At 54.7% G+C, this 24,777-nt stretch overlaps 1 protein-coding gene across 1 annotated transcript in view; it reads left to right on the top strand.

The window, feature by feature from the left end:
• The window catches only part of LOC113406592 (tumor necrosis factor receptor superfamily member 16-like), a 43,076-nt gene that overhangs the window by 16,623 nt on the left and 1,676 nt on the right, over positions 1 to 24,777 (top strand). The window contains exons 2-5 of the mRNA XM_026652174.2: positions 7,443 to 7,575; positions 9,237 to 9,602; positions 20,187 to 20,403; positions 24,514 to 24,659. Of these exons, the coding sequence (XP_026507959.1) occupies positions 7,443 to 7,575; positions 9,237 to 9,602; positions 20,187 to 20,403; positions 24,514 to 24,659 (862 nt within the window). The remainder of the gene's footprint in view (positions 1 to 7,442; positions 7,576 to 9,236; positions 9,603 to 20,186; positions 20,404 to 24,513; positions 24,660 to 24,777) is intronic.

Genomic DNA, 24,777 nt, shown 5'->3' with positions numbered 1-24,777 from the left:
CATTCCTCCTTCTCCATCCACTCCTCTTGCAAGGATCTGTGAGGGCCAGGCCGTGGGCAGCCGGCGGGCACCAATCAGTCAGGGGGCGACTAGCAGAGTCAGGGATAAACTGGGGCCAGGAACCAGAGTCTTAAGGTCCACCGCAAGGCAAGGCCTGAAGCAGAAACAAGCGGGCAGCGTCTGCATCATTGCTCAGACAGCTCCCCATGCTGGCTTCCTGGTTTATATACTGGTATGAGCCCATCAATGGGCTGTGAGGGGCCGCCAATCAGGCCCTGCTGGGCAGTACTTCCGGCAGTGTCTAGCTTCCAGGGTCCCCCAGCAGATCCCCCCCACCCTGAGCTTCCAATGGTGATGCAGAAGCATTGATGGCCAGACCCTCTGGAATCCCATGTTCTAATCCCCCAGGGTCTCTGCACCTTTTTATGCCCAGGCTAAATGTGGACTCTACAGATCACCACCACTCCTGTGGTGGGAGGAGACCCCCTCTGCCTCCTGTCTGTAAATCTGTGGGACGTGTTAGCTGAGCGGGCAAGGGGCCATTTGCCTGCCAGCCCCCAGCTTGCCCTCCCAGCTCTGAGGTTGGGGCCATGAGGTGGGCAGTGTCTGTAAAGAGAAGGGCCACTGGTCTCCTTAGCGAGACCTCTTTGTCAGACAAGCCAGGATGGTGGCAAGCGGCCTCCCCTGCATCTAACCTCCACACTGGGTCGGTTTGCAAGCTGGACAGCGTGACCAGCTCTGCTCTAGAATTCCTGCAACCACCTGTGGGCAAATAGTAAGTCAGAGACACTGGTAGCACACAATAGACTTCTGTGTGGGCAGCGTTTTCAAACAGGTGTGCTTTACGGTCCCCCACGGGGCTTCCCAGCCCGCCCGAAGGTCGGGGAATCAACCAGACAAGGGCTTCTTCTCTTATGTCACTCAGCAGTGTTTTTCTTCTCTTGCTCTCTGCCTTTTTCTTTCTTTTCATCTCTCATTCTTTTGTCTTTGTTTTTCTTTCTTCCTCTGTCTTTATGCCTTCCTCTAGTCCTTCCTCAGCTTCTTTCTTTCTTTCTTTCTTTCTTTCTTTCTTTCTTTCTTTATCCCTCCTATGGATGTATTTGGCTCCTCCAGTCTTGCCATCATTCCCCTGGTTCCAGAGATGTTCATTAGGAAATCAGGAAAGGTTGCACCTGGGTGTCTGTGGCGGGGACTAATGCGTGGGCTTTGAGTGAAAACCTTGACAAAGCAACTGGCCGGCAGAAGCTGCCAGACAGCTGCTCCCGACTGTCCCAGTGCTCTGTCCCGAGAGCAGCCTGGTTCTTCCACAGGGATCTGTGCTGCACTAGGTGAGATGGATTTGGCCTGGGCGCACCAAAAACATTGTGGTTTAACCAATCCACCGTGTCAGGGCAACTCTTTGTATTATCCTAGGGCCTTCTGCAGGTTTGCCCTTCCAGGTGCCATCTGAATGGCAAATACAGCTCCAGCGTTGTAAGCAGATCTGAGCTGGTGGCAGTGAACATGACTGTGTCCACGTAGCAACCATTTTCACAGCCACACTTGTCAGTATGCTCCTAACTCCTATGGGCGTACTGCTGCAGCTTCCCATAGTGCCTCATCACACAGGAGACAGTGCCCAGAAAGAGTCGCACACAGAACAGCATGTGGAGCAATGCACTCTGGGAGGCCCTGCCATATAGGCTTCTGGGAGGAAGGAGAACCAGCAAATCCAGTCACACAGGAACTGTGGGGATGGGGATAGAGGGGTTCCTGTGAATACAGCAAAGAACAAATGTGCTGAACCAGTTATAATGAGGCAACAATTTGCCGGCCCTAGGCCAATGACATTCAGCCATTCGATGAAATTAGAAGGTGGCAAATTCAACCTTGATAAGGGGAAATACTTTTCCACACAATAGACTGTGGAACTCATGGCCACAGGATGTGTCAGTGGAGCAAAGAGCTTAGCGAGATTCCAAGAGGATTGAACTCTGGAATATCGAGAGTTACACTAAAACCTCATGCTTCAGGGCTTAAGCCAGTCTATTAGAGATCAGGCTGACTTAATCAGGGGGCAGATTGTCTCACATCTGCTACTTCAGGGCTCTCACATCTTTCTGCCTGGTTCCCGTCTCTACTAGAAGCTGCAGTGCAGACAGGGCAGCGGATTTCCACGCAGGCTGTGGATTTGAGCTCTAGAATTCCTGCTACCACCTGTGGGCAAACAGTCAGAGACACTGGTAGCACACAATAGACTTCTGTGTGGGCAGTGTTTTCAAACAGGTGTGCTTTGCGGTCCCCCCAGGGTTCTGCAAGAGTCTGAATAATCTGGAAAATCTTTCGGTTTTAACTCAGGGAGCCATTGGGGCAGACAGGTGACCAGGCCTGTCTCTTTCACCAAGAGAAGTTGGTCCAATAAAAGCTATTAAGCCCATGTCTATAATCACCACGGTGCCATAAGAGCAGCTTTCACTGGACAGTCACTACCTGTAATATCAGCATCATCAGCGAGATTTTTCAGAGTCGCAGCCGTGTTAGTCTGTATCCGCAAAAAGAACAGGAGTATTTGTGGCACCTTAGAGGCTAACACACTTATTTGAGCATAAGCTTTCGTGGGCTAAAACCCACTTCATCATATGCATAGAATGGAACGTATAATAAGAAGCAGCAGGTTTTTTTCTCCTGCTGATAATAGCTCATTTTAATTAATTAGCCTCTTACAGTTGGTATGGCTACTTCCACCTTTTCATGTTCTCTGTATGTATATCTTCTCACTATATGTTCCATTCTATGCCTCTGTTGAAGTGGGCTGTAGCCCACGAAAGCTTATGCTCAAATAAATGTGTTAGTCTCTGAGGCTAGGTCTACACTACAGCGGGGTTCCGACCTAAGATACGCAACTTCAGCTACGTGAATACCGTAGCTGAAGTTGCGTATTTTAGGTCGGCTTACCTGGCGGTGAGGACGGGGGAAAGCCGACCGCTGCCGCGCTGCCGCCGACTCCGCTGCCGCCTCTTGCCGAGGTGGATTTCCGGAGTCGACGGCAGAGCGATCGGGGATCGATATTACCACGTCCTCACGAGACGCGGTAAGTCGATCCCCGATAGACCGATTGCTACCCGCCAGATCGGCGGGTAGTGAAGACATACCCTGAGGTGCCACAAGTACTCCTGTTATTATCAGAGATATTGTGCTCATCAGCACAGCTTAACACAGCACTTTGGATGAGGCCAGGGCTAGAACTGTGCAAAGAACTGGTTTTTTGGTTTGCTGGCCATACTGTAAAATCAGGGGTGGGGAATCATTTTAGATCCATCCAAAACAAATTTTAAAAACAATGTTCAGTGACCTGAAAAGTTAAAAAAAAAATCATTTTGGGTTGAATGAAACATTTTGTTTGATCGGAAATGAAATGTTTTGTTTCATTTTTGAGCTTTTTTTTTAAAAAAGGCTTTTACATCTTCTTTTTAATAACGTTGAAGTACATTTCAGAATGAAGGGTCATTTTGAATCAAGAAATCAAAATGTTTCCATTTTTTCAGAATTATTTTAGTGGGTTTTTTTTTTTTTGAATAAAACAGTTTGGCAAATCCGACACGAATTTGTGAAATGTTTCCATCAACCTCAATGTCCATTTTTTGGTGAAAAATAGTTTTGGCTGAAAAATTATGCCCAACTCTAAGGTCTTGCATGTGATCATGCTTGTAAGATTGTAAAGATTGTAAAGCACATAAGAACGGCCATACTGAATTAGACAAACGCTCCATCTAGCCCAGTGTCATGCCTGTGCCAGATGCTTCAGAGTGAATGAACAAAACCAGGAAATTTCGAGTGATCCATCCCCCTGTTGTCCAGTCCCAGATTCTGACAGTTGGAGGTTTTAGGGATACTCAGAGCATGGGGTTGCATCCCTGACCATCTTGGCTAATAGCCATTGATGGACCTAACCTGCATAAATTTATCTAATTTGGTTTGAAACCAGTTATAATTTTAGCTTTCACAACATACCACGGCAACAAGTGCCACACTGTGTTGTGTGAAGAAGTACTTCCTTTTGTTTGTTTTAAACCTGCGGCCTATTAATTTCATTGGGTGACCCCTAGTTTGTGTGTTATGTGAAGAGGTAAATAACACTTCCCTAGTCACTTTCTCCACAACAGCCATAATTATATAGACCTCTATCATACCCCCATTAGTTATCTCTTTTCTTAGATGAACAGTCCCAGTCTTTTAATCTCTCTGTGTATGGAAGCTGGCCCATACCCCTGCTCATTTTCATTCCCATTGTGTAATGGGAGCAGAGTTAAGGTTACCAGGGTGTTGCTGGACTTTAAGGGTACCCTTAATATCCTTTGGTTTTTTTAATGTTATAGGTAATCCACATGGCTGAAGTTTGGCAAAGTTGTAAGAAACTGTAAACAGGATTGTAACTGCCAGCTCCACCTTTAATTCAGAGAGTGTATGTGTGTCTATACAAATGCACCTTAACTCTGCTCCCTAGGAGATGGCAGTAAGTCCCTGGGATTATCTGCATGTACTGACCTTCAGTCACTGAATGAGGTGTAGCTGTACTGAATGGTGGAGGCATTAGCTGGTGCACCTAGGAAGTGGTATGATTGTGGTATAAAGGAACTGGAAGGCTGTGCGCCTCTGGGTGTGTGCGTGTGAGCTTTTCTCTGCAATCCCTGTGCATATGATCAAAGGAAAGAGGTACCTGTTGTACCTTGTGAAATCCAGTATGCCTCATTGCCACGCTGAATGTGCATGCACCAGATATGTGTGTACAGGTCAGATGGTACTTTTGCTGCTAACTCCAGAGCTAACTATGTCTCTGACTCATTTCCCCACCAGGTTTCACCCATTGTTTGTTGTATTCTTTGCTCTTTACACAGCCAAGAAACTAGGCAGAAACTACCTTGGCCCATTTGGTTCCCATTCTGTGCTAACGAAATATACAAGTCAATGCAAGGCCTAGCTACTGGAGCTGGTGAATAACGGATTTCTGGTTCTCTGGCAAGTCCAAAAAATCAGGTGGAAAGAATTCAGATCAACCCCAAACTGATTTTTATTTTTTGGAAATGTTCAGCACACTGGGAAAGTAGGAAAACATTTCGTTTTGGGTCCAAAGAAATGGTTTGTTTCCGTTTCAAGCATCTTTACATTTTTGACTGTTCAGTAAATAAAGGAAATTTTGACACAACAAGTCGTTTTGAACTGGAAAAAATGGAAACGTTTTGAATTTTTAAAGATTTTCTTTTAACCACCACAATTCGTCGAAGACCAGACAAATTTGCCAAACGTTTCAGGGTCGCTGAATCTGCATTTTTCACCCCCAAAATAGTTTTGTGTGAGAAATTTCCCCAAGCTCTACTAGCTGCTTACACACGTCTGCTCTGATTGGTAGCTTCTAAAACATAGAACACAGTGAGCGCCAGGAGTGCTCACAATCTATTTAAAGGAACACTACCCTATTTTCCTATGCACCGCACCTGTGTTTTCTGAACCTACACAGAGCTGCTTCCCCAAAGCTTTTGAAGTTCGCCCTTTAGGCTTTTGTCCCCGGCTCTTGTTAAATGAGCCTCCTGGCCTGGCTTTCAGCCCTTTACTCTGGAATCATTTGCTGTTTCCGGCAAGCTGATGTTAACCAGAGAGATGGGAGCATCTTGTGCTATATTGCGTTTGTGTTTAACCTGAGCCCACCGCTGTGTTTGTGGGTGGATGAATCAGTATGTGCATCTTCGCAGAGACTTGTCAAAGGGGGGAGTGTGACTTGCCCACCCCTGATCCCCCACTGTGAAGATCTGAAAGGAACAAACAGGCATTGTTAGAAGAGGATTCTACTCCCCCACCCCAGGGCCCTCCCTGTTTTTAGGGCCTCTTTGTCATTCCTCAGATTTCTGCTCTGATATGGAAACTGCTTTACGACTTCCCAGGCTTCACACAGGTGTCAGATCCCAGAGAGCCATCTGCTGGGAGGAGACCCCCCCTTTGGTAGGCCCTGAACGAGAGAAGGAGGGAGGGCCCAGGAGAGGAGAGAGGAGGGTGGGGAGGGGAAGATAGATGAGGAGAGAAGCCCAGATTCTTTCAGGTACCTGGGCTACCTTGCATTCAAACACCAGATGAGGTGTGAACAGCCAACATAGTTAGTACCAGGTATCTGGGTCTAGTCAAGAGACTTGGATTCTGGTCCGGGCTCTGCCACTGACTTACCCTGGGACTGTGGTCGTGTTGCTTTGCCACTCTGTGCCTCAGTGTCCCCATCTGTAAGCGGGGGCAACATGGTACTTTTAAGTAAGGGCCAAAACATAGATCAAACCATCCCCTGCCCCGAGGAGCTCGCAGGCTAGATGGCAGACACAGATCAGGGCCCATGCACTGCGTGCCCCAGAGGAAGGGATGGGCCACACCTCTGTTGTTACGTGTTGAACGTAGCGCGCACGATGGGCTAACGCCAGCGTGTGAGCCGGGAGGGAGGAAGGAGTGGAATGGGGGGGAAGGGGCTAGTGCAGTGGGAGCAGGGGGGTGCTCCATGTGGGTGGCATGGAAGGGGGCACAAGCTTGGGAATGGAAGAAGGAAACAAACTGGGTGGTGGCACCGGTAGAAGGGGCGGAGAAATGAGCTTCCAGCTGCAGGCTGGGGCAGAGTCCATAGATTCAATGGCAAGGAGGGAACCCTGGTATTTAGCCAGACCCCCCATAAAGCACAGGCCTCAGGAGCTGTGCACCCATATGGTGGCATAGCGCTTTGCGGTCTGTGGATGCAGTCGCATTATTATTATTATTTCTATGCCACCAGTGCCTAGAGATCCCAGCCCAGATCAGGGCCCCATTACGCTAGGGGCTGTACGAACACATGCTGCCCTGAAGGCCTTAGAGTTTAAAGAGGCAAGACGGACAAAGTCCCCATTTTACAGCTGGGCAAACTGAGGCCCAGAGCGATGAAAGGACTTGCCCAAGGTCACCCAGGGAGAACCAGTGACTGGACCCGGTCTTGTGACCACAATGCCACCTTGTGTCTTTGAAGTACTGCATGTATGACTTGAGCATGCGTTGATAAATCCTTCAGTCTCCTTGAACCTCTAGTGACGCCGGCGGGCTATTTGGACTATTCTAGAGTGAAGCAGGAAGGCTGGGCTGGGCTGGAGCTGGACGGCTCTGCGATCAGCCCAGATTGGTAGTCAGCGAAAGGTGTCGCCATGCAATGATGCTTAGAGACCCATGGGAAACACGTAGGGGGATCTCCATCTGACACTCCTATGCCAAAGAACAAGATGGGCAGTCTGGGCTGCAGCAGCTGATGGGAAATATCGTTTCTCCCCTTCTGGGTCCCTGCAGGCCAGGCAGATCTCAACCCCATGCTCACAGAGAGTCTCTGTCTGCAACCCCACCCCCACACGCTGCTCTCCAGCCAGCTCGGGCCCTGCCTCATTCATATTCTTTTTCACCCTTCTCCCCTGCAGGTTTCAGCCCGCCAAGGCTGCAAGAGCGGACGCTTCACCTCCCTTGGGGACTGCTGTGACCCTTGCCCCCCGGGCTATGGGGTGGCCGTCCCGTGCGGCAGCTCCAACACGGAGTGCGAGCCCTGCAGAGAGAGTGAGTAGAGGGGACCCCGGGCAGGGGAGCGCAGGCTAATGGCTGGGCACGGGAATCCCGGATGGCCCTTTTGGCCGGTATCTCGCCTCCAGCAGTGCCCAGGGCCAGCAGTGACAGAGGGAGGTGCAGAGACCCACCCCAGCGGTCAGTTACAGGATCGCCCGGTTGCCATGGGGATCCTCTCTTCCCCCATCTGAGATGCAAGAGACCGGTCTCGCTCTGCTCACGGCAGCCGGCCCACGCCGCGGGGCACGGGCCGAACCCCTCGGGGAGGGCAAGGAGATGCTGGGGGAGCTCTGAAGTGAGTGGGGGGGCTGGGGAGGAAAGGACCCTCGGCCCACACCCCTCTGTTCCCACCCGCTATTCCTGGCCGGGGCCCACACCCCGCCCCACCCAAACCCGGCACTTCTGCCCTGCAGCTGCTCTGAGCCAGAGCCACCCACCCACCCCCCGAGCACAGCTTGTCAGCCGTCCCGCAGCTGCATGATGTGGACCCGGCGGCTGAGAACCGGCCCAGCTCGATCCCCACATGACCTGAGCCAGGCCAGGGAGCCCAGGTTAGCGTTATTCCCCCTGGAGAGGACGTTCACCCAGCGAGAGGCATTTTGAAGCTGATCGGACGCGGTGCTGATCTAAAGGAAGCCACTTTCCAACGTCAACTGGCCTGTCCGTCCAGACGCGCTGCTTGGGTCAGTCGCTAAACAGACAAGCTGTGTCCGGGACTGGCTCATCTGAGCGAACCGTACCCCCTCCCACAAGCCCGACCGAGACAGCTGGGGCCAGTGCCTGGCTGGGTGACCTCCCCGGAGCCCCTGCAGTCAGCAGGAGAGGTGGTGTGGGTGACACTCCGCCCTTCGAGTCAGTTATTAGCACTGTGCTGCCTTTCGAGTGAGACGTGAAACCAAGGTCCTGACCACCCACGGTCATTGAAGGTCCCAACTCCGATAATCACATCCTGTCCCTTTAAATCCCCCTGCAGCTTTTCACTTCCTATTCTAAACGATCCGGAGGGGTGGAGGGCTGTTGCTGTGAGCTGTTCAACAGCTGCTATGTTCCACCTCAGAGGTGGCTGCATTTCATCAGCTGATAAAGACACCCCGGCGTATAGTTCATCAGTCCGTTTGTAAAATGCTTCGGGCTGTATAAATGCAAGCTGGTTAACATTAATGCAACCTACTAGAGCAGGGGTTCTCAAACTGGGGGTTGGGACCCCTCAGGGGGTTGCGAGGTTATTAGATGGGGGAGTCGCGAGCTGTCAGTCTCCACCCCCAACCCCGCTTTGCATTCAGCATTTATAATGGTGTTAAATATATAAAAACGTGGTTTTAATTTATAAGGGGGGGGTCGTACTCAGAGGCTTGCTATGTGAAAGGAGTCACCAGGACAAAAGTTTGAGAACCGCTGCACTAGAGGGTTTGGCCGCTTTTACCCACAATGCTTTGCGCAGTGGTAATGCAATGGCTGAGTTCAGACATGAGCCTGTCTCCCCCTGGTGGCAGGTGCCTGTAACTATAATAGCCTGCTACCCACAGCGGCTGGAGTTACTCCTCTGACTCAAGTGGCGGATGCTTGTGGTTCGGTTGCTGACAGGTGTGTGCTCAGTTGCCAGTGGCTGTTACACCAGGAGTAGGCTCTGAGCTCAATGTCTCTTCCCACGGCAGATGGGACGTTCTCCTCCAGCAGCAGCGCCACGGAGCCGTGCCAGCCGTGCTCACGGTGCCCGGTGGCAGAGGCGTGCACCCCCACCAGCGACACTGTGTGCGCCCTCCAGTGCCCCCCCGGCCACTACCTGCACGCGGAGAACGGGAGCAGCAGCCAGTGCTTGCCTTGCCAGGTGTGCGGGCCGGGCTACGGGGCAGCGACGCTGTGCGGGCCTACGAACAACACCGTCTGCCAAAAATGCCTGGAGGGCTTTTACTCGGAGGAGAAGAGCGACTCGGCGCCGTGCCTGCCCTGCCGGCTGGAGTGCCACGAGGACGAGGTGATGATCCGGGCCTGCAGCCCCGTGTCGGACACGCTGTGCATGGGTACGTACCGCGCCGGCCGCTCTGGCAGGCGTGGCTGGCTGTATTGGAGAAGGCGGGCGAGCACGGGGTGGGGGGATCCGTGCAGGTGGCGCGCAAGGGGCGTGTGCTGGCTTTTTTGGGGGTGCGGGTTGCGGTGGGGGCGTTGTGTGTTGAGTGGTACAAGGGGCGACTCAACGTCTCCCGCCTGTCGCTGACTCATGACAACCCCGGTAGCCAGGGCATGCAAAGCGGCTGAGAACTAAGAGCTGCGACTGGATCCGCAGCCATAGGCCAGGACGCCTTTGGGCCAGGCGCTGTCCAGACACAGAAAGTCCCTGCCCCAAAGACCTGACAGGCTAAGCTGTGTGTGTGTCCCCCCTCAGCCGCAGGGGAACAGTGTGTTGTTATTACAGCTGTGTAAGCTGGATCAGCAGCCCAGGAAGGACGGATGTGAGGCCAGAGTCGCTTTCAGGGCACAATTTATTGGGTGAACAGAAAACTTAACTAAATACCAAACTAAAGGATTTCCTCTGCCCAACCCGGACCGCAGATCCCAGCAGTTCATCCCTCCCCTCTCTCGGCCCCTCTGGGTCCAGGCACTCCTGCAGCAAACTTCCTGCAGTTCTCCGGCTCAGAGCTCTGGCTGGCCTTCATAGGGACTGACTATCACCTGACCCACCCCCAGCTGACCGGCTGGCTGACACCTTATGAATGAATTTGATTGTTGTTGAAAAATGGCATTAAAAATCAGAAATTTTGGTTGGAATTTTTTTAAAAAAAATTTCCTGGGCGTGGAGGTGGGGATGGGATCGGATGAAATTAGAAGATTTAAAATGTATCTCTTTTTGTTTGTTTGGGTGGGTGGGTTGGTTTTTGGACTTTGGGGGTTGATCATTTTCCTCTTTCCCTCCCTCCTTTTAAAAAATAACTGAAAGAAAGAAAGAAAGAAAGAACAAATTTTCATGATGAGTTGCAAATAAGCAAAAAACCCCTGTCCCATTTCCTGGTTTGGAATCTGTAGAAGGAAAATGACCTTGATGCTTTTAGCACATTTCTCCCTATCCCGACCCCCCAGCCTTTTGTGAGCTGCTCTGGTTAGGATGGGACCTTTCCTTTGCACGCTGCTGGGGGCAGAACCTAGCTGTCTTGTCTTTAGCCTGAGACTGGCTTGGTGCGTTGCATTGGGATAGCCCGGCTTGCAGGGATAACAGGGAGACAATGTCCCATCAGGGGCTCATTCCCCCTACCCTTCCCAGAAGGTCTTGGCATTGGACCAAAGCCACGTGTGCAGATCGGACCAGACCCTGGCCCAGTTTAGATCGACGGGCAATGGGCCCAAGTAGGATTTGACTCAGATTGTCTTAGGGGTCCTCTTGAGACCTGTTTTCCTTTTTCATTCCTCTCTGTCTTGTTCTCAGTTTTGCTTGTGCATTTACCGCTGGAGAAAGGTGCCAGGTTGGTAGCTCTGGAGACTGGAGTCCTCTCCCCAGAGAACAGAAAGCAGCAGGGTTGGCCCCCGTCACACCAACCCTGGCCTGAGCAAACCACGGGGAGGGTTGAAAAGGGGCCTTCAGCCTTTGTAGCTCATTTGGTCCTTGGCGCCTATGTCAAAGGGTCTGATGAGCACTGGTGTCATTAGCTTTGCTAGGCTTGAGACCTGACAAATTCGTGTCAGTGCCCACCACCAGATGAGACTAACTGCAGGTCAGTACCAAGCTGGGCTGGATTTGAACTGGCGACAGAGAGCCCCGGGCAGGCATTTGGAGAGCACCGAGCTGAGCGAGGCAGGGATGAAACTCAATTCCCACATCATCGTTCCCTGGAGCTGCCCCGTCCCACCTCTTCCGCCATTCACTAGAGCTATACTGTCAATGGGGAAAATACTCCTTGGGCAAGGAACATATTTGGGGCCTCCGTTTTTGGATGGCCAACTCGAGTCCCCTAAAAAGGCCCCGATTCTCAGCCAGCAGGTGCTCAGCACTCTCTGAAAATCAGGATCCTCTAAGGGGTCTCAGACTGAGCCCCCAAATCACTAGTCACGTCTGAAAATCTTCGCCTGTCTGTCTGTCTGTCTATCTAGCCCCATACACACTGTCTGTCTGTCTGTCTGTCTAACCCCATACACACTGTCTGTCTGTCTAACCCCATACACACTGGCTGGCTGGCTGGCTAGCCCCATATAGACACTGGCTGGCTGTCTATCCAGCCCCATACACACTGGCTGGCTCTCTATCCATCCCCATACACACTGTCTGTCTGTCTGTCTGTTTATCTATCTAGCCCCCCACACGCACACTTGTTCATCTGTCTGAAGAAGGAAAGGCATGTTCCGGGGAAGAGGATCAGGGCCAGAATCAGAATGGGAGGCCAGAGCGGATTGAATCCAGCGAAACCCTCCCACTCTCTCTCTTTCCATCGTCCTCTCCCTCGGGCTTTGTTTTAGAGACACAGTTGCCTTTTTGTCTGCGAGGACAGAGTCTCCTTAGGTTGCCCTTAATCTCCCCTTTGTCCTGGTCGCTGCGTCTTTAATCCCGCTCGGCTGTTGCGGGGTGAGTATGTGGGCTTGTTAATGAAACTCTCTGAAGCAGAGTGTATTAAAGGGCTGGGTGGCAGCGCCATGCCGAGGGGGCAGCGCCAATCCCTTAAGACTTCATTGTCTCCCCGGTCTCTGCCTCCAGCTTCCGTGTGATCTCGTCCTCGCCGCTTTTGAAAGGATCCGGCAAAGAGGCGTTGTCATTCCGAGCGCGGGAGGGGGCAGCGCTGCTGGAAGGAGGCAGCGTCCTTGGGCCCTGTTCACTTCTTAAGGGGCAGGGCGGGCGTTCGCGGGGAGGGGCTTGTCCCATAATAGAACAGCGGGGGAGCCATCTCCGGTCAATGATATTATGGGAGCAGGATTGAAATCGACGCTGGTCCGAGGTCCAGGGCTTGCTATATCTTGAGAACCAGCAGGGCAACAAGCCAGTGCTTTCTGCTGCTAGAGCCCTGGGAACTTTGGAGTTCGAATGGTGTACGGCACTGATCTCCGTACCCCGGGCCTCGCACGGGATGCTGGCTAGGAGAGGGAGCGTGGGGTAGTGGTTCAAGCAGACCTGGACTGGATCCTGCCACTGACTTGAGGCCTGATCCAAAGATTTTTTGGATGAGGCCCTTGGTGCATGACCTCCGGGAAGTCACCTACCCACTCTGTGCCTCAGTTTCTCTATCTAGGAAATGGGGATGAAAGGAAAGTGCTTTGAGCTCTTCAGCTCACAGGGGCTATGTACGTGCAAAGTATTGTGGGGCTGCCGGCTGCTAAAATTGTGTAGGGTGAAAGGCCAGTTGGGAATCAGAATGGCATGGCCTTTCATGTCCCACAATCCTCCAGGGCTAGCAGCGCATTGGCGGCCCCGGGACACATGTTTCCAGGTGTAGGCTAGTGATCGGGAAGAAGAAACTTCTGTCAGAGCAATGGGGGCTCAGGGGAGAGGTGGCTGCTTTGCACTCTGCTCGAAATGACCAAGGTTGGGCGAGTGAACCCCACCCCCTGTGTATTGCAGGATTGGGGTCCAATCCCCAAAGTCCCCGCCCCTTCCCTGCCCCTATTGGACCCCTTCCCTAAATCCCGGCCCCGCCTCTTCCCCTAGCGCACCTTGTTTCCCCTCCTCCCCCCTCCCTCCCTGCCCAGCAAATCAGCTGTTTCGCGGCGTAAGTGCTGGGAGGGAGGGGGGAGAAGCAGGACGTGGCGGCGCGCTCGCGGGGGAGGCGGAGGTGAGCTGGAACAGGGGGGCGGGGCCACAGGGAGCTGCCAGTGGGTGCTGAGCACCCACCAATTTTTTTCCGTGTGTGCTCCAGCCCTGGAGCACCCAGAGAGTCGGCACCTATGCCCAGGGCTCTTCAGGAGTCACAGGGAGTCTCTGCTGCGGTGATACCTGCAGCGGCATATTCAGTTGTTGGCAGAGAGCGACTGACATGCTAGAGATGTGCAGAGCTGGAGGGGGACTGAGGCCCAGGGCTCAGCACTAAATGCCTGATCTATTGCAATCAGGGGCAGGGGCTGAAAGCCGCCCCCTTCTCCCTTCCTCCCTTCCCCCCAGAGCTGGGTCCAGGAGCAGGGCTGAGTCTCCAGGAGGGGAGGGGACACGGACAGGGGTAAGGGGGCCGAGACTGGGGACAGGCAGTGGGGACAGCCGGGACCCCGGAGGGCAGGGGTAGCAGCGGAGCCCCAGGTGCAGGCAGCGGAGCTCTGCGTAAAACCTGGGGGTGCTGCACCCCTAGTTCCCGCACCTGTGATCAGGGGGCATCTTTCCACTGACTTCAGTGGCTCAGGCCTTAGGGGCGGATGTCAGGTGTCTCAGAAGGGAGTGGAGGAGGGGGAGTTTCAGGGAGGGACGAATGGGTTGAATGACAAGCGATGGGATGAAATCAAGGCGAGAAGGAACGGTCCCCGCGGAGAGAACGGCACCGTGTCATTTTCAGCTTGAGGAAAAATACCCAGGCTAGCTCCGATGGAGCCAGTGCTCTGAAAAGCGCCGAGCACCCCAAGCCCAGCCTGGCCGAGAGCCTCGTACGTGCTCAGGGCAGCTCACGCTGCTGCGGCTAGCTGGCTAGTTTAGCGTGCTCACTCGACTAGAGCTAGCGGAGCGGGAAATTGCGCCTTCCAGGTCTAGTGTAGACGTATTCTGAGCCCATGGAGGGGTCCCCTTCCTTTACACTAGCCTGGATTAGACACCTGGAAAACGGACTGGGCGGCTCCTGGGCTCAGATATTGTCAGTGGCTTAAGAAAGCTTTTTCATCTCCAGTTTCTCTTGAATTCTGGAACATGGTCAACCTGGGAGGAGCCGAGCCCCTGGGAGGGGAAGGGTCACAACCTCTGACCTCTGAAATGACAATGCTTGTCCTTTTCTAGTTAGTAGATAATTAAAGTCCTCCCCCTCCCCCCCCAAACACCACACCGCACAGGGGTAGAAAAGACCAAACTCATATGCGCCTGTCGGTGTGAATGAGAGGGGCTGGCGGGAGGGAGGGGAGGACGAGGCAGGTTGGCAGGACGGCGTGCAGGCTTGCAGAGCCATAGCTGGAATGAACGCCGCTTGGAGAAATGGGAGCTGTCCAGGACGTGACAGGGTGAAAGGTGACCTGCAAAGGATACTGAAAACATCAGGCTTGGGCCTTTTTTCACTCGTACGATGGAGGAAGACGGCCTGAAAGGTTATTCTGGGTGGAGGGGGGTTGCTTTGTGTTCTGCCATTGTTTTATCCTGAGAAATATCCGAAACATCAATTCTTCTCTTCCTTGGTTTTGCTGGAGATCTTCTGGGAGGTCTACTGACCAGCCTCTGTGAGCCTAGAAACACCGTTTTTTGGCCCAACCATAACGGGGCTCCATAGGGGCAGATCCTTAATGCCCTTCTGGTTAGTAAGCCACCCCCAGGAATGCTTTGGGAATTCAAGGGTGGGTGGAGAGAGGAATGGCCTGTGGAACTCATGGCCACAGGAGATCACTAAGGGCAAGAGCTTAGTAGGGTTCCGTAAGGGACTGGAGACATTTTTATGGAGGAGAGGAACCTCCAGAGTTATAGTAGTAGGGATTTAAAACACCCAAGGGCTTTGGAAGGGAAAAAACCCTAATACTTCAGGGCTTAAGCCAACTGCTGTCTAACAGAAGCTAAGAGGCACCTTTCCCCTAGGGCAAGTCATCCCAGAACTGCCCACTGCAGAGATTCACGCACCTGCCTCTGAAGCAGCTGTCAGTGAGTGGATACTGCTCTGATCCTGTATGGCAGTGCCTAGATTCCCCCAACCCCACAGGGAACAGCAGGAGTCGTTAGCCCCTTCCTACCGGGGGAGTTGCCCACGGCGTTCAGAGATGGGCATTAGAGATACAAATGTACAAACGAGTTTTTCTTAGCAGCCGGGCCCAGCAAGCTGGGCCATACGTGTCTCACTGCTAGCCACTTGCATCCTAGCCGCTTACCCTTCCCACTGGTCCTCCTGGCTCCTTAAATGGGAAACGCCTTCTCTGATTCGCAGAGGGAATCTGTGTGCTGCCAGCGCTTCCCACCTGCTCAAATTCATCCGCCCGTCTCACAAGGACTCCAGGAAATGAATCCTCAGGCTGGCCCACTGGGTCTGTGAGTCCCCTGGGATGGGTAGGCCAGTGGAGAGCACAGTTGCGTAAGGGAGTGTGTGTGTGTGTGTTTGGGGGGGGGGGGAGTTATACTGCACAGTGGGTGAGTGTTAGCTAGACAGCCCTCATCTGCCTGGGTTTGTGGGGGTTTCAGATAGAACCATGCAGCTTCCCCCTTCTCTGCTCATACCGTATTCCTAGTGTTACCATTAAGGGAATGTAGCAGCTGCCTCTGGTCTTTGCATGGAACATGAGCCCAGCCCTTCTGTTGGTTTACGCGTGACTGAGCGAGTTCTGGCTGCCTGATACACACTCCAGGTGCGTTCACACCACGCACTGACCCACACGCACACACAACCGCCATAGGAGGGCGTGAGGCTGTGTAGCGTGGGCGTCACGCACCACCAGGTCAGCTTAGCATTAGAACTGGTCCGAAAATGGCTTTTCTGTCTTGCAAAAAAAATGTGAGCTTTGACATTGGGATGAAAAGCCGCCGCTTTAAACACTTCTGTGAAACAATATTCTGCAGAAAAGGTCAGCCTGGCTGCAATCGAAACATTTTGTTTCGATGAGTTCGAAAGATTTCATTTGGATTTTGACCTTTTTTAACATTTAAAAATTTGTCAAACCTCAGAGTAAATTTCGAAATGAAAATTCAAAACTTTGTCTTCCAAAAATATCATCTTGATATTTTCTCAGAACAGCTTTTTTCCATTTTTAAATGAAATTGCATCGAAAGTGATAGTTTTGCACACACACAAAATCAGTTTAATTGACATGGCATCTACCAATGAAAATTTTTCAGAAAAAATGTCCAGCCAGTCGTTCTTAGCATCCACTTCCTACTCTGCACCGATGACACAAGCAGTGGAAAATGAGGCACTTCCTCTTATGATCTCATTAACCCACGCAGGCCCTGATCAGGGCCCTACTGTGCCAGGTGCTGTACATACATAGCCAGAAATGTCCCTGCCACCCAGAGCTTTCACACACCAACACGCCATTCTCACGCACACACGCTCACACTTACATGCCACTTTCATCTCTGCTTGAGCTATCGCAGCTGGAGGCTGTTGAGGTTAGAGAGGGACCCAAGACAACAATTCCAGAGCCCAGTCCCTCTTCAAACTCCCCCACGCGCTTGTACCTTGCCCCCTGCTTTATAGACGCATAGACTTTAAGGTCAGAAGGGATCATCTAGTCTGACCTCCTGCACATCGCAGGTCACAGAACCTCACCCACCCACTCCTGTTTGGAGGAGAACTTCCCCCAAGCAGCGAGGGGTCCAGGTCCAGGGTACCAAGAAAAGCTGGTGACTTCACATCCTCCGTTGGAGCTTAAACCTCCCTAGAGTTCCAGAGGACCTGCAAGGATTAGACCGTCTGGGCAAGACGGCTCTGCAGAGGGCTCCCCTGAATCACCCACGAAACCGGACGCAGAGCTAATCTGATTGAAATTCTCTGGAGCCTGCCTTGCACCAGCTGAGCTCAGGCCCTGCAGCCGGGGAAGGGGCCTGCTGGAAAAGGCTAGCTCACTGCCAGCTCACGAGTTCAGCCAGCCTCCCGCTGGCCACGCTCCCTGCCCTTCGGGGGCGGCCGGCTCCATTCGGGGGTGAAGCAGGAGGGGAGCTGCGGCTGCAGGACGAGTTCACGCACCCCACTTTGCAGCTTCAAAGGCAGGAGGGACCCTGCCAGCTGTTCCCTCTCCAGCTGTTCCTCCATAGACGAGGCCTCTCCCCCCGTCCCTCCCCCGCCCGTAACTTGTCATCACTTTCCAGCAGACAGACCAGATGCTCCTCGCAGGCACTGGAGCAATCCCCAGCCGCAGCCTATTTCGGAGACTTTGATGTAGCCGTGCAAGGGGGCGGGGGGAGGGGGCGTGGGTCTAGCTGGGCCAGACGGGGAGGATGGAGAAGGGGAGCGGCAGGGTTGGTTTTCAAGCCCCAGAGCTGAGGGCCTCGCAGAGAGAAGGCAGCCCCACTTTGGTCTCTTTCATTATCGGCTGCCTGGGCCTTCGGCTCCTGCCGTGTCCGGAGAATGAGATCAGGGCACCGGCTTGCTGGAGCCGTCACACGTTCAGCAGGGGGCAGATGGACGGCTGCCATCCCGGGAAGGATCAGACCTTCAGGCTTCTCTAGAAGAAGGGTTGCCCCCTCCCCAACGCTGTGCTGGGCCAGCTACCTAGCCGGTGGGGGGAACTTTTAGCAAGAAGGAGGCAGATCTTGTGGTTCAGGCACTAGACGAGGGACACAGGAGAGCTGTATTCAGTTGCCAGCGCTGCCCATCACTCCCTGTATGGCCTTGGGCAAATCACATAACCGCTCCCTGCCTCGGTTTCCCAGCCGCAAAATGGGGAGGATGACTCTGCCTTGTCTGTTTCGATTGCCCCCCCCATCCTCACGTTGGCGGTGTTGGGGTAGCCATGTCGGCCCCAGGATATTAGCGAGACGAGGTGGGAGAGGTCATCTCTTTTATTGGCCCAACTCCCGTTGGTGAAAGAGACCAGCTTTCGAGTGACACGGAGCTCTTCTTAGACCAGGGCATGCCCCCCCAGGCCAAGGCCCACCTTGGGGCATTACATCCTGCATAAAGTCTCCCTGCAGCGTCAATGGAGTCTTCTTCACCCCGTCCTAAACTGCTGTGTAGTGCGGGGCTGTGAGCTGCTCTACCCCAGGGCCATCTGCATGTCACAGGAGGGCAAAGTGATTCCTGTACTGTAGAGGGCCCAGTTGTCCTTTCACACCAGTTTTACGTGAGCATAACTCTGACTGAGTTAGCAGTTACTCCTGATTTACGCCAGTATAAGTGAGAAGAGAGTCGGACCTTTCATCCAAACAGCACTTTGCACCCTTTGGAATGAAAATCACTCTAGACCAGTGGTTTTCAAACTTTTTTTCTGGGGACCCAGTTGAAGAAAATTGTTGATGCCCGTGACCCAACGGAGCTGGGAATGAGGGGTTTGGGTGTGGGAGGGGCTCAGGGCTGGGGCAGACGGTTGGAGTGCGGGGGTGATGGCTGCGGGGTGGGGCTGGGAATGAGGGGTTCAGGGTGTAGGAGGGGGCTCGGCTGGAGCAGGGGGTTGGGTTGCGGAAAGGGGTCATGGCTCTGGGCTGGGGATGCAAGCTCTAGGGTAGGGCCGGGGATGAGGGGTTTGGGGTGCAGGAAGGGGCTCTGGGTTTGGGGGGCTCAGGGATGGGGCAGGGGATTGGGGCGCGGACTTACCTCGGGCTATTCCTGGTCAGCGGCGCTGCGGGGGTGCTAAGGCAGGCTTCCCGCCTGTCCTGGCACCGCAGACTGCGCTGCGCCCGGGAAGCTGCCAGCAGCAGGTCCGGCTCCTAGGTGGAGGCGTGCAAGCAGCTCCGCACAGCTCTCACCTGCCGGCACTGCCCCCGCCCCCAATGCGGAGCCGGTGCTCAGGGCGGGACAGCGCACGGAGCCCCGTGACCCCCGCCTGGAAGCTGGACCTGCTGCTGGCCACTTCCGGGGCGTCAGAACAGGTAGGGACTAGCCTGCCTTAGCCGGGCAGCAGTGCCAATGGGACTTTTAACGGCCCAGTCGGCGGTGCTGCCGCGACCCGCCGCGACCCAGTGTCTTCCATTCCCAGTACTGGGTCGCGACCCAAAGTGTGAAAAATGCTGCTCTGGACAAGTCACTTTTCACAGAATATCAGGGTTGGAAGGGACCTCAGGAGGTCATCTAGTCCAACTCCCTGCTCAAAGCAGGACCAATCCCCAGACAGATTTTCATCCCAGATCCCTAAATGGCCCCCTCAAGGATTGAACTCACAACCCTGGGTTTAGCAGGCCACTGCTCAAACCACTGAACTATCCCTCCCCCCTCCTTGTTGTAATCCACCACTTCCATACAGCTCACCACAAGACTATCTTTAGCCATCCGCTTACCGTATGACGGGCTAGTTCTTTACAAACATCTAGTAACCCACAAAACCCACTTGGGAGGCAGATATTCTCTCAGCGCTCCTTTAGTCGGCCTTTCCCTCCCCTCCCCCAGCAAAAAGTTTTGACAAAAAACCATTTTTTGTCAAAAATTGCTGTTGAACATTTTTGAGTTTTTGTCAAACCGCCTCCCCCTCCCCCCCATGTATTGGTTTCTGACGGCCCCAGAATTAAACTGTTTTCAGTTTAAACACCTCAAAAGTCGGCTTTTGGTTGCTGAAAACTGAAGAAAAAAAATCAACGTTGAGGCGGTTTTAAGGCAAACTGGAAGATCTTTAATGAAAACGGAACTTTTGCCTGAAAAATTTATTTCTGTTGTGCTAAAAAGAAAAAGCCATTTTCTGCTGAAAAAAAGTTTTGATGGAAAACGTTCCACCAGAGGGGAGAAAACTGAGGCACCGCGGGGAACGGCCCCGGCTGCTGATTTGGGAAAGTGTCTCCCACGAGGCCCCCAAAATGGAGGTGCCTGGGGAGCAAGGGGTAAGCCCGGGGCTCTCTCTCTCTCTTTTAAGCATCTCGTGTTGTTGGCTGTGTTTGCTTGCAGACAGAGAGCTGCAGATCCTGAAGCGCACGGATGGGGACCCCCGCAAGGAGCACCCCAAGAAGCCTCCGCTGTCTGAGTCAGAGGGCAGCGCCTCCCCCAATAACTCCTCCGAGTTCCTCCCGCCGCTGCCAGACAACAGCAAGAACATCATCCCCGTCTACTGCTCTATCCTGGCCGCGGTGGTGGTGGGGCTCCTGGCCTACGTGGCTTTCAAATGGTACATGTGGCCTCGCTCATGGGGCTGCTCCAGCTCGGGGGAGGGGGTGCCGGGAGAATCACCGCAGGGGGGGACACCAGGAATGGTGCCCCTCAGCATAGGTCGGCTCCCATGTGGGGCACCAGCCAGCAAACCAAGTGCTCTCCACAGCCACACTGACTGGGCTGCCTTCCTGAGCTAACTGACCCCCACTCCTGGCCGGCTGTTCCCCCTCCTGGGGGGACCTTCCACATGTCTTACCCTGTTGGTGCCTGGCAAAGTCCTTTGGGTCCTGCCGGACCTGGGCCCAAACGAGGACACCAGCTCCAAACCCTGAGCTCTGGGGACGTTCCCATCTGACCCTAGTGCTGTAACGGGCCGGAACCAGAATACCGAACCCCCTGACACTCTGGGGAAGTTCAGATTTGGCTTAGGCCCGTTTCTGTGAGCACCGGGATCTGTCCCGCTTTGCCCATCCCTCGTGGTATGGCCGTTCATCTCCTCCTGCGCTTTGCATCCGAGTGCTCCTCTCACCGATGCAGTATGCCTCCCACTCACCCCTAGGAGGCAGAGAAGTATCATTATCCCCATGTCACAGATGGGGAAACCGAGGCACGGAGAGGTGACGTGATTAGTCCCAGGTCACGCAGCAAGTCAGTGGCACAGCCAGGAGGAGAACTCAGGAGTCCTGACTCCCAGACCTGTGAGCTAACCGCTTGACCATGCTTCCCCTTCACACGTGAGCTCCCTGGGCTTTGAAAAAACATACTGTATGAAAGCAATAGGAGGGACATCCAGCCAAGGGCAGGGCTTGTCCTATGGCAGGAAGACGAAGAAAGATTAATGTCTAGGGGCTCAGCACAGGACTGGGAGCTGGAAACTCCTGGGTGTCTAATCCAGGCTCTGACACTGACTGCCTCTGTGACCTTGGGTGTGTCCCTTAGCCCTTCTCTGCCTTGCTTTCCCTGGCTGGGATCTGGAGGTACCTCCTACCATGCAGGGGCTGGCGGGGCGCAGTGATAAACTAGGGGGTGTTTGTAAGGCGCTATGAAGATGGAAGGCACGAAGTATTAGGGTTTGGCTGGACTCAGTGGGCAAGTGGATCCTGGGTGCAGCTGCATTGAGGCTGCTGGGCCAAGTCCATTGTGGGTGCAGCACAGCCAGCGATGACTCAGTCACAGCCCGTTCCGGAAGGAGGGATTTGCCCTCCGGTCCCCGTGGCCCGCCTGCCGGGCGCACAGGTGTTCAGCCGGGGCACCAGACAGGCGGAGCGTCGTTATTCCCTTCGGGGCAGGGCCGGCCCACGGAAGGGGCCGTGTCCCCCACTGTGTCGGGCGCACTGCTGGGGCCCAGCGGCTGAATAGGATTAAACCTCGTTTGGGGCGCGGGATTAGATCCTTCTCTGCCTCTGTATCCGGCCTCTGCTGGGGAGACCGGAGGAGTGGACGGTAGATTAATGGGACCCCTGCTGAAAGGATTTCAAACTGCTGGCTGTTCTGTTGGGAAGTGCAAAGCCAACCCCCGCCCGGCTTGCTTTGTGCCTGTGTTTGGGGACTTATTTCCCTCCCTGGTGTTCGAGCCGCCCTGCTCCCCTTCCCGCTTGTTTACATTCTTTATATTCCACTCACATTGAGAGACTCCAGAGCCGAGTGGGTCCCTCCTCCTGCCATATAGATCATAGACCCCGTCCCTCCTCCTCCCTTATAGATCATAGATCTCCCGTCCCTCCTCCTCCCATATAGATCATAGACCCACCCATCCCTCCTCCTGCCATATAGATCATAGACCCCATCCCTCCTTCTCCTTTATAGATCATAGACCCCGTCCCTCCTCCTCCCTTATAGATCATAGACCTCCTGTCCCTCCTTCTCCCTTATAGATCATAGACCCCATCCCTCCTCCTCCCTTATAGATCATAGACCCCGTCCCTCCTCCTCCCTTATAGATCATAGACCCCATCCCTCCTCCTCCCTTATTGATCATAGACCCCCATCCCTCCTCCTGCCATATAGATCATAGACCCCCATCCCTCCTCCTCCCATATAGATCATAGACCTCCCGTCCCTCCTCCTCCCTTATAGATCATGGACCCCGTCCCTCCTCCTCCCTTATAGATCATAGACCCCCCCCCATTCCTCCTCCTCCCTTATAGATCATAGACCCCCATCCCTCCTCCTGCCATATAGATCGTAGACCCCCCGTCCCTTCTCCTGCTATATAGTTCATAGACCCCTCTGTCTCCTCGCTCACCCCGGCTTCCTTTCCCCAAGCCTCCCTCTGCGTGATGAGTCAGAGAGTATTCACTCGACCGATCCCTTCCCCCCCAGAGGTGAGGATCACCCCTGAGTACAGACCCGCAGAGCCTGCTGTGAGCACTGGGGCCGGTGGGGATTTGCACCGCTTGTATTCGCTGGGCAGCCCAGAGGACTGTGGCTCTGCCGGCATTTGTCGGCTAAAGCACCAGGCTGGGACGCAGCAGATCCGAGTCCGATTCCCAGCTCTGCTTCAAGCTCTGGGTGACCTTGGGCAAGTCACTTGAGCACCAAGGGCCACGTTCCGATGCCGGACTCAGCCGGAGCAGTATAGATGTAGGCCCCCCAGACCTGGGCCAGGACCCCATAGTGCCAGGTGCTGTACAAACACAGACCCAACACACGGTCCCTGCCCCAAACAGCTGGCAGGCTAAGGACATGTACAGATCAGGCCTGTACGCTCCTCACAGTCACTCAGTCACCTCTCCGCCACTCGCCCCTCTCTGCCGCTGCCTAGATATATTCCCTCCCCCTTGCTGCCTGCTGCCTTGCACCCCCTGTTCGCCTCTCTGTTTAGCGGGTGCCTGGTCCCTCGCTGGGGGCCAGTCCTGGGAGCTGCTGAATGTCTGACCTCCTGCTAATGCCATCCGGGAGGGCAGGGGCGGGCAGCACCTCCCAGGATCGGACCCTGGCTGCCTATGGCTGTCTGTAGCACAGCAGCATCCGGTTCCAGCCGAGCGTAGGACCCTGGTTCGATTCTGAGCTCTATGGGGCGGGGAGCGTCTTTTTGTCCTGCGTGTACAGCACCTGGCGCAGTGGGGCCCAGAGCCCGTCCGCCAGCCCTAGGCGCTACCGGGAGGGCGGTACACACATGGTCAGAGACAGCCTCGCCCGCGATAGTGTAGGGCCTAAACACACACAGGGTGGGGGAGGGGATAGAACCCAGGTGTTCCAAGTCCCAGGACCAGACCCGGTGCGGCCTCCTCGTACCCTATGAGACCTTTCACCAGTGCTCTCCCTGTTGCACTAGACATATGCTCCCGTGCACAGACCGGCGCTACAGGACTAGCACTAGCCACGGGCATTTGCCCCAGCTCTCTGGCTGGGGACGGGAGGGAGGGGTGCAAGGTGCATGAAGCTGTTTGCAAACCGGGCTCCTCCGTGCATAGGCGGGGAGGATGAGGGCGGCACTGGAGAAAGGGATGGAGCGAGGGAGGCGGAGGGAAGCCGGAGAGGGAGGGTGAAAGCTGTGGAGGCTGGCTAGGGGCAGAGAGACAGAGATGGCAGGAGGACCCCCCACCTCCCCCTCCCCGGTCAGCCTGACGTTTCTCCCGCAGCCAGCCCCGGCTGAGCCATCTGTGCCAGGGGTCTGCAGGGAACCGGGGGCGGGGGGGGAGGGGAGGGGAGGAATTATCCTGGTACACCTCTACCTCGCTATAACGCGGTCCTCGGGAGCCAAGAAATCTTACCGTGTTATAGATGAAACGTGTTATATCGAACGTGCTTTGATCCGCCGGAGTGCGCAGCCCCGCCCCCCCTGGAGCGCTGCTTTACCGCGTTAGATCCGAATTCGTGTTCTATCGGGTTGCGTTATAGCGGCGTAGAGGTGTACATGGAGCCCCCCGAGAAAGAGCGCGGCTGAGCCCGAAAGCCCTTCCCTGCCGAGGCTGCGGGCACAGGGCTGGGCCGGATAAAACCCTGCGCTCGGGGGCGGGGGGGGGAGCCAGGTGTTTCAACGGGGTCCTTCACGTGCGGGCGCTCAGCTGAGATGCTGCTAAACTCGGGGGGTGTGAAGGGGGCACGTGTGCATACAAGGATCCCCCCTCCCACTGCTAGTACGTTACTGAGCCCAGCCGCTTTCCCCCTTCCCCCGCTGCAGCTGGAACACCTGCAAGCAGAAGCAGCAGCTGGCGAAAGCCAGGGCTGGGGAGCTGGGGGCCTCCCCCGAGGGCGAAAAGCTGCACAGCGACAGCGGCGTCTTCCTCGACACGCACAGCCTGCAGGAGCACCACCCGCTCAACAAGGGTAAGGGCCTCTCAGCCGCCGCCTCAGCAGGGCCACACACCCCACCCCACCCCAGGGAGGGTGCCTCTTCCCCGCATAGGAGTTGTTGGTAGCTTCCAGTCCCTTGAGGCTAGGGGCC

Source organism: Terrapene carolina, unplaced genomic scaffold (assembly GCF_002925995.2).
Source record: "Terrapene carolina triunguis isolate 2854851 unplaced genomic scaffold, T_m_triunguis-2.0 Scaffold111, whole genome shotgun sequence".
Lineage (NCBI taxonomy): Eukaryota > Metazoa > Chordata > Testudines > Emydidae > Terrapene > Terrapene triunguis.
This window is presented reverse-complemented; position numbering and strand designations above follow the sequence as displayed.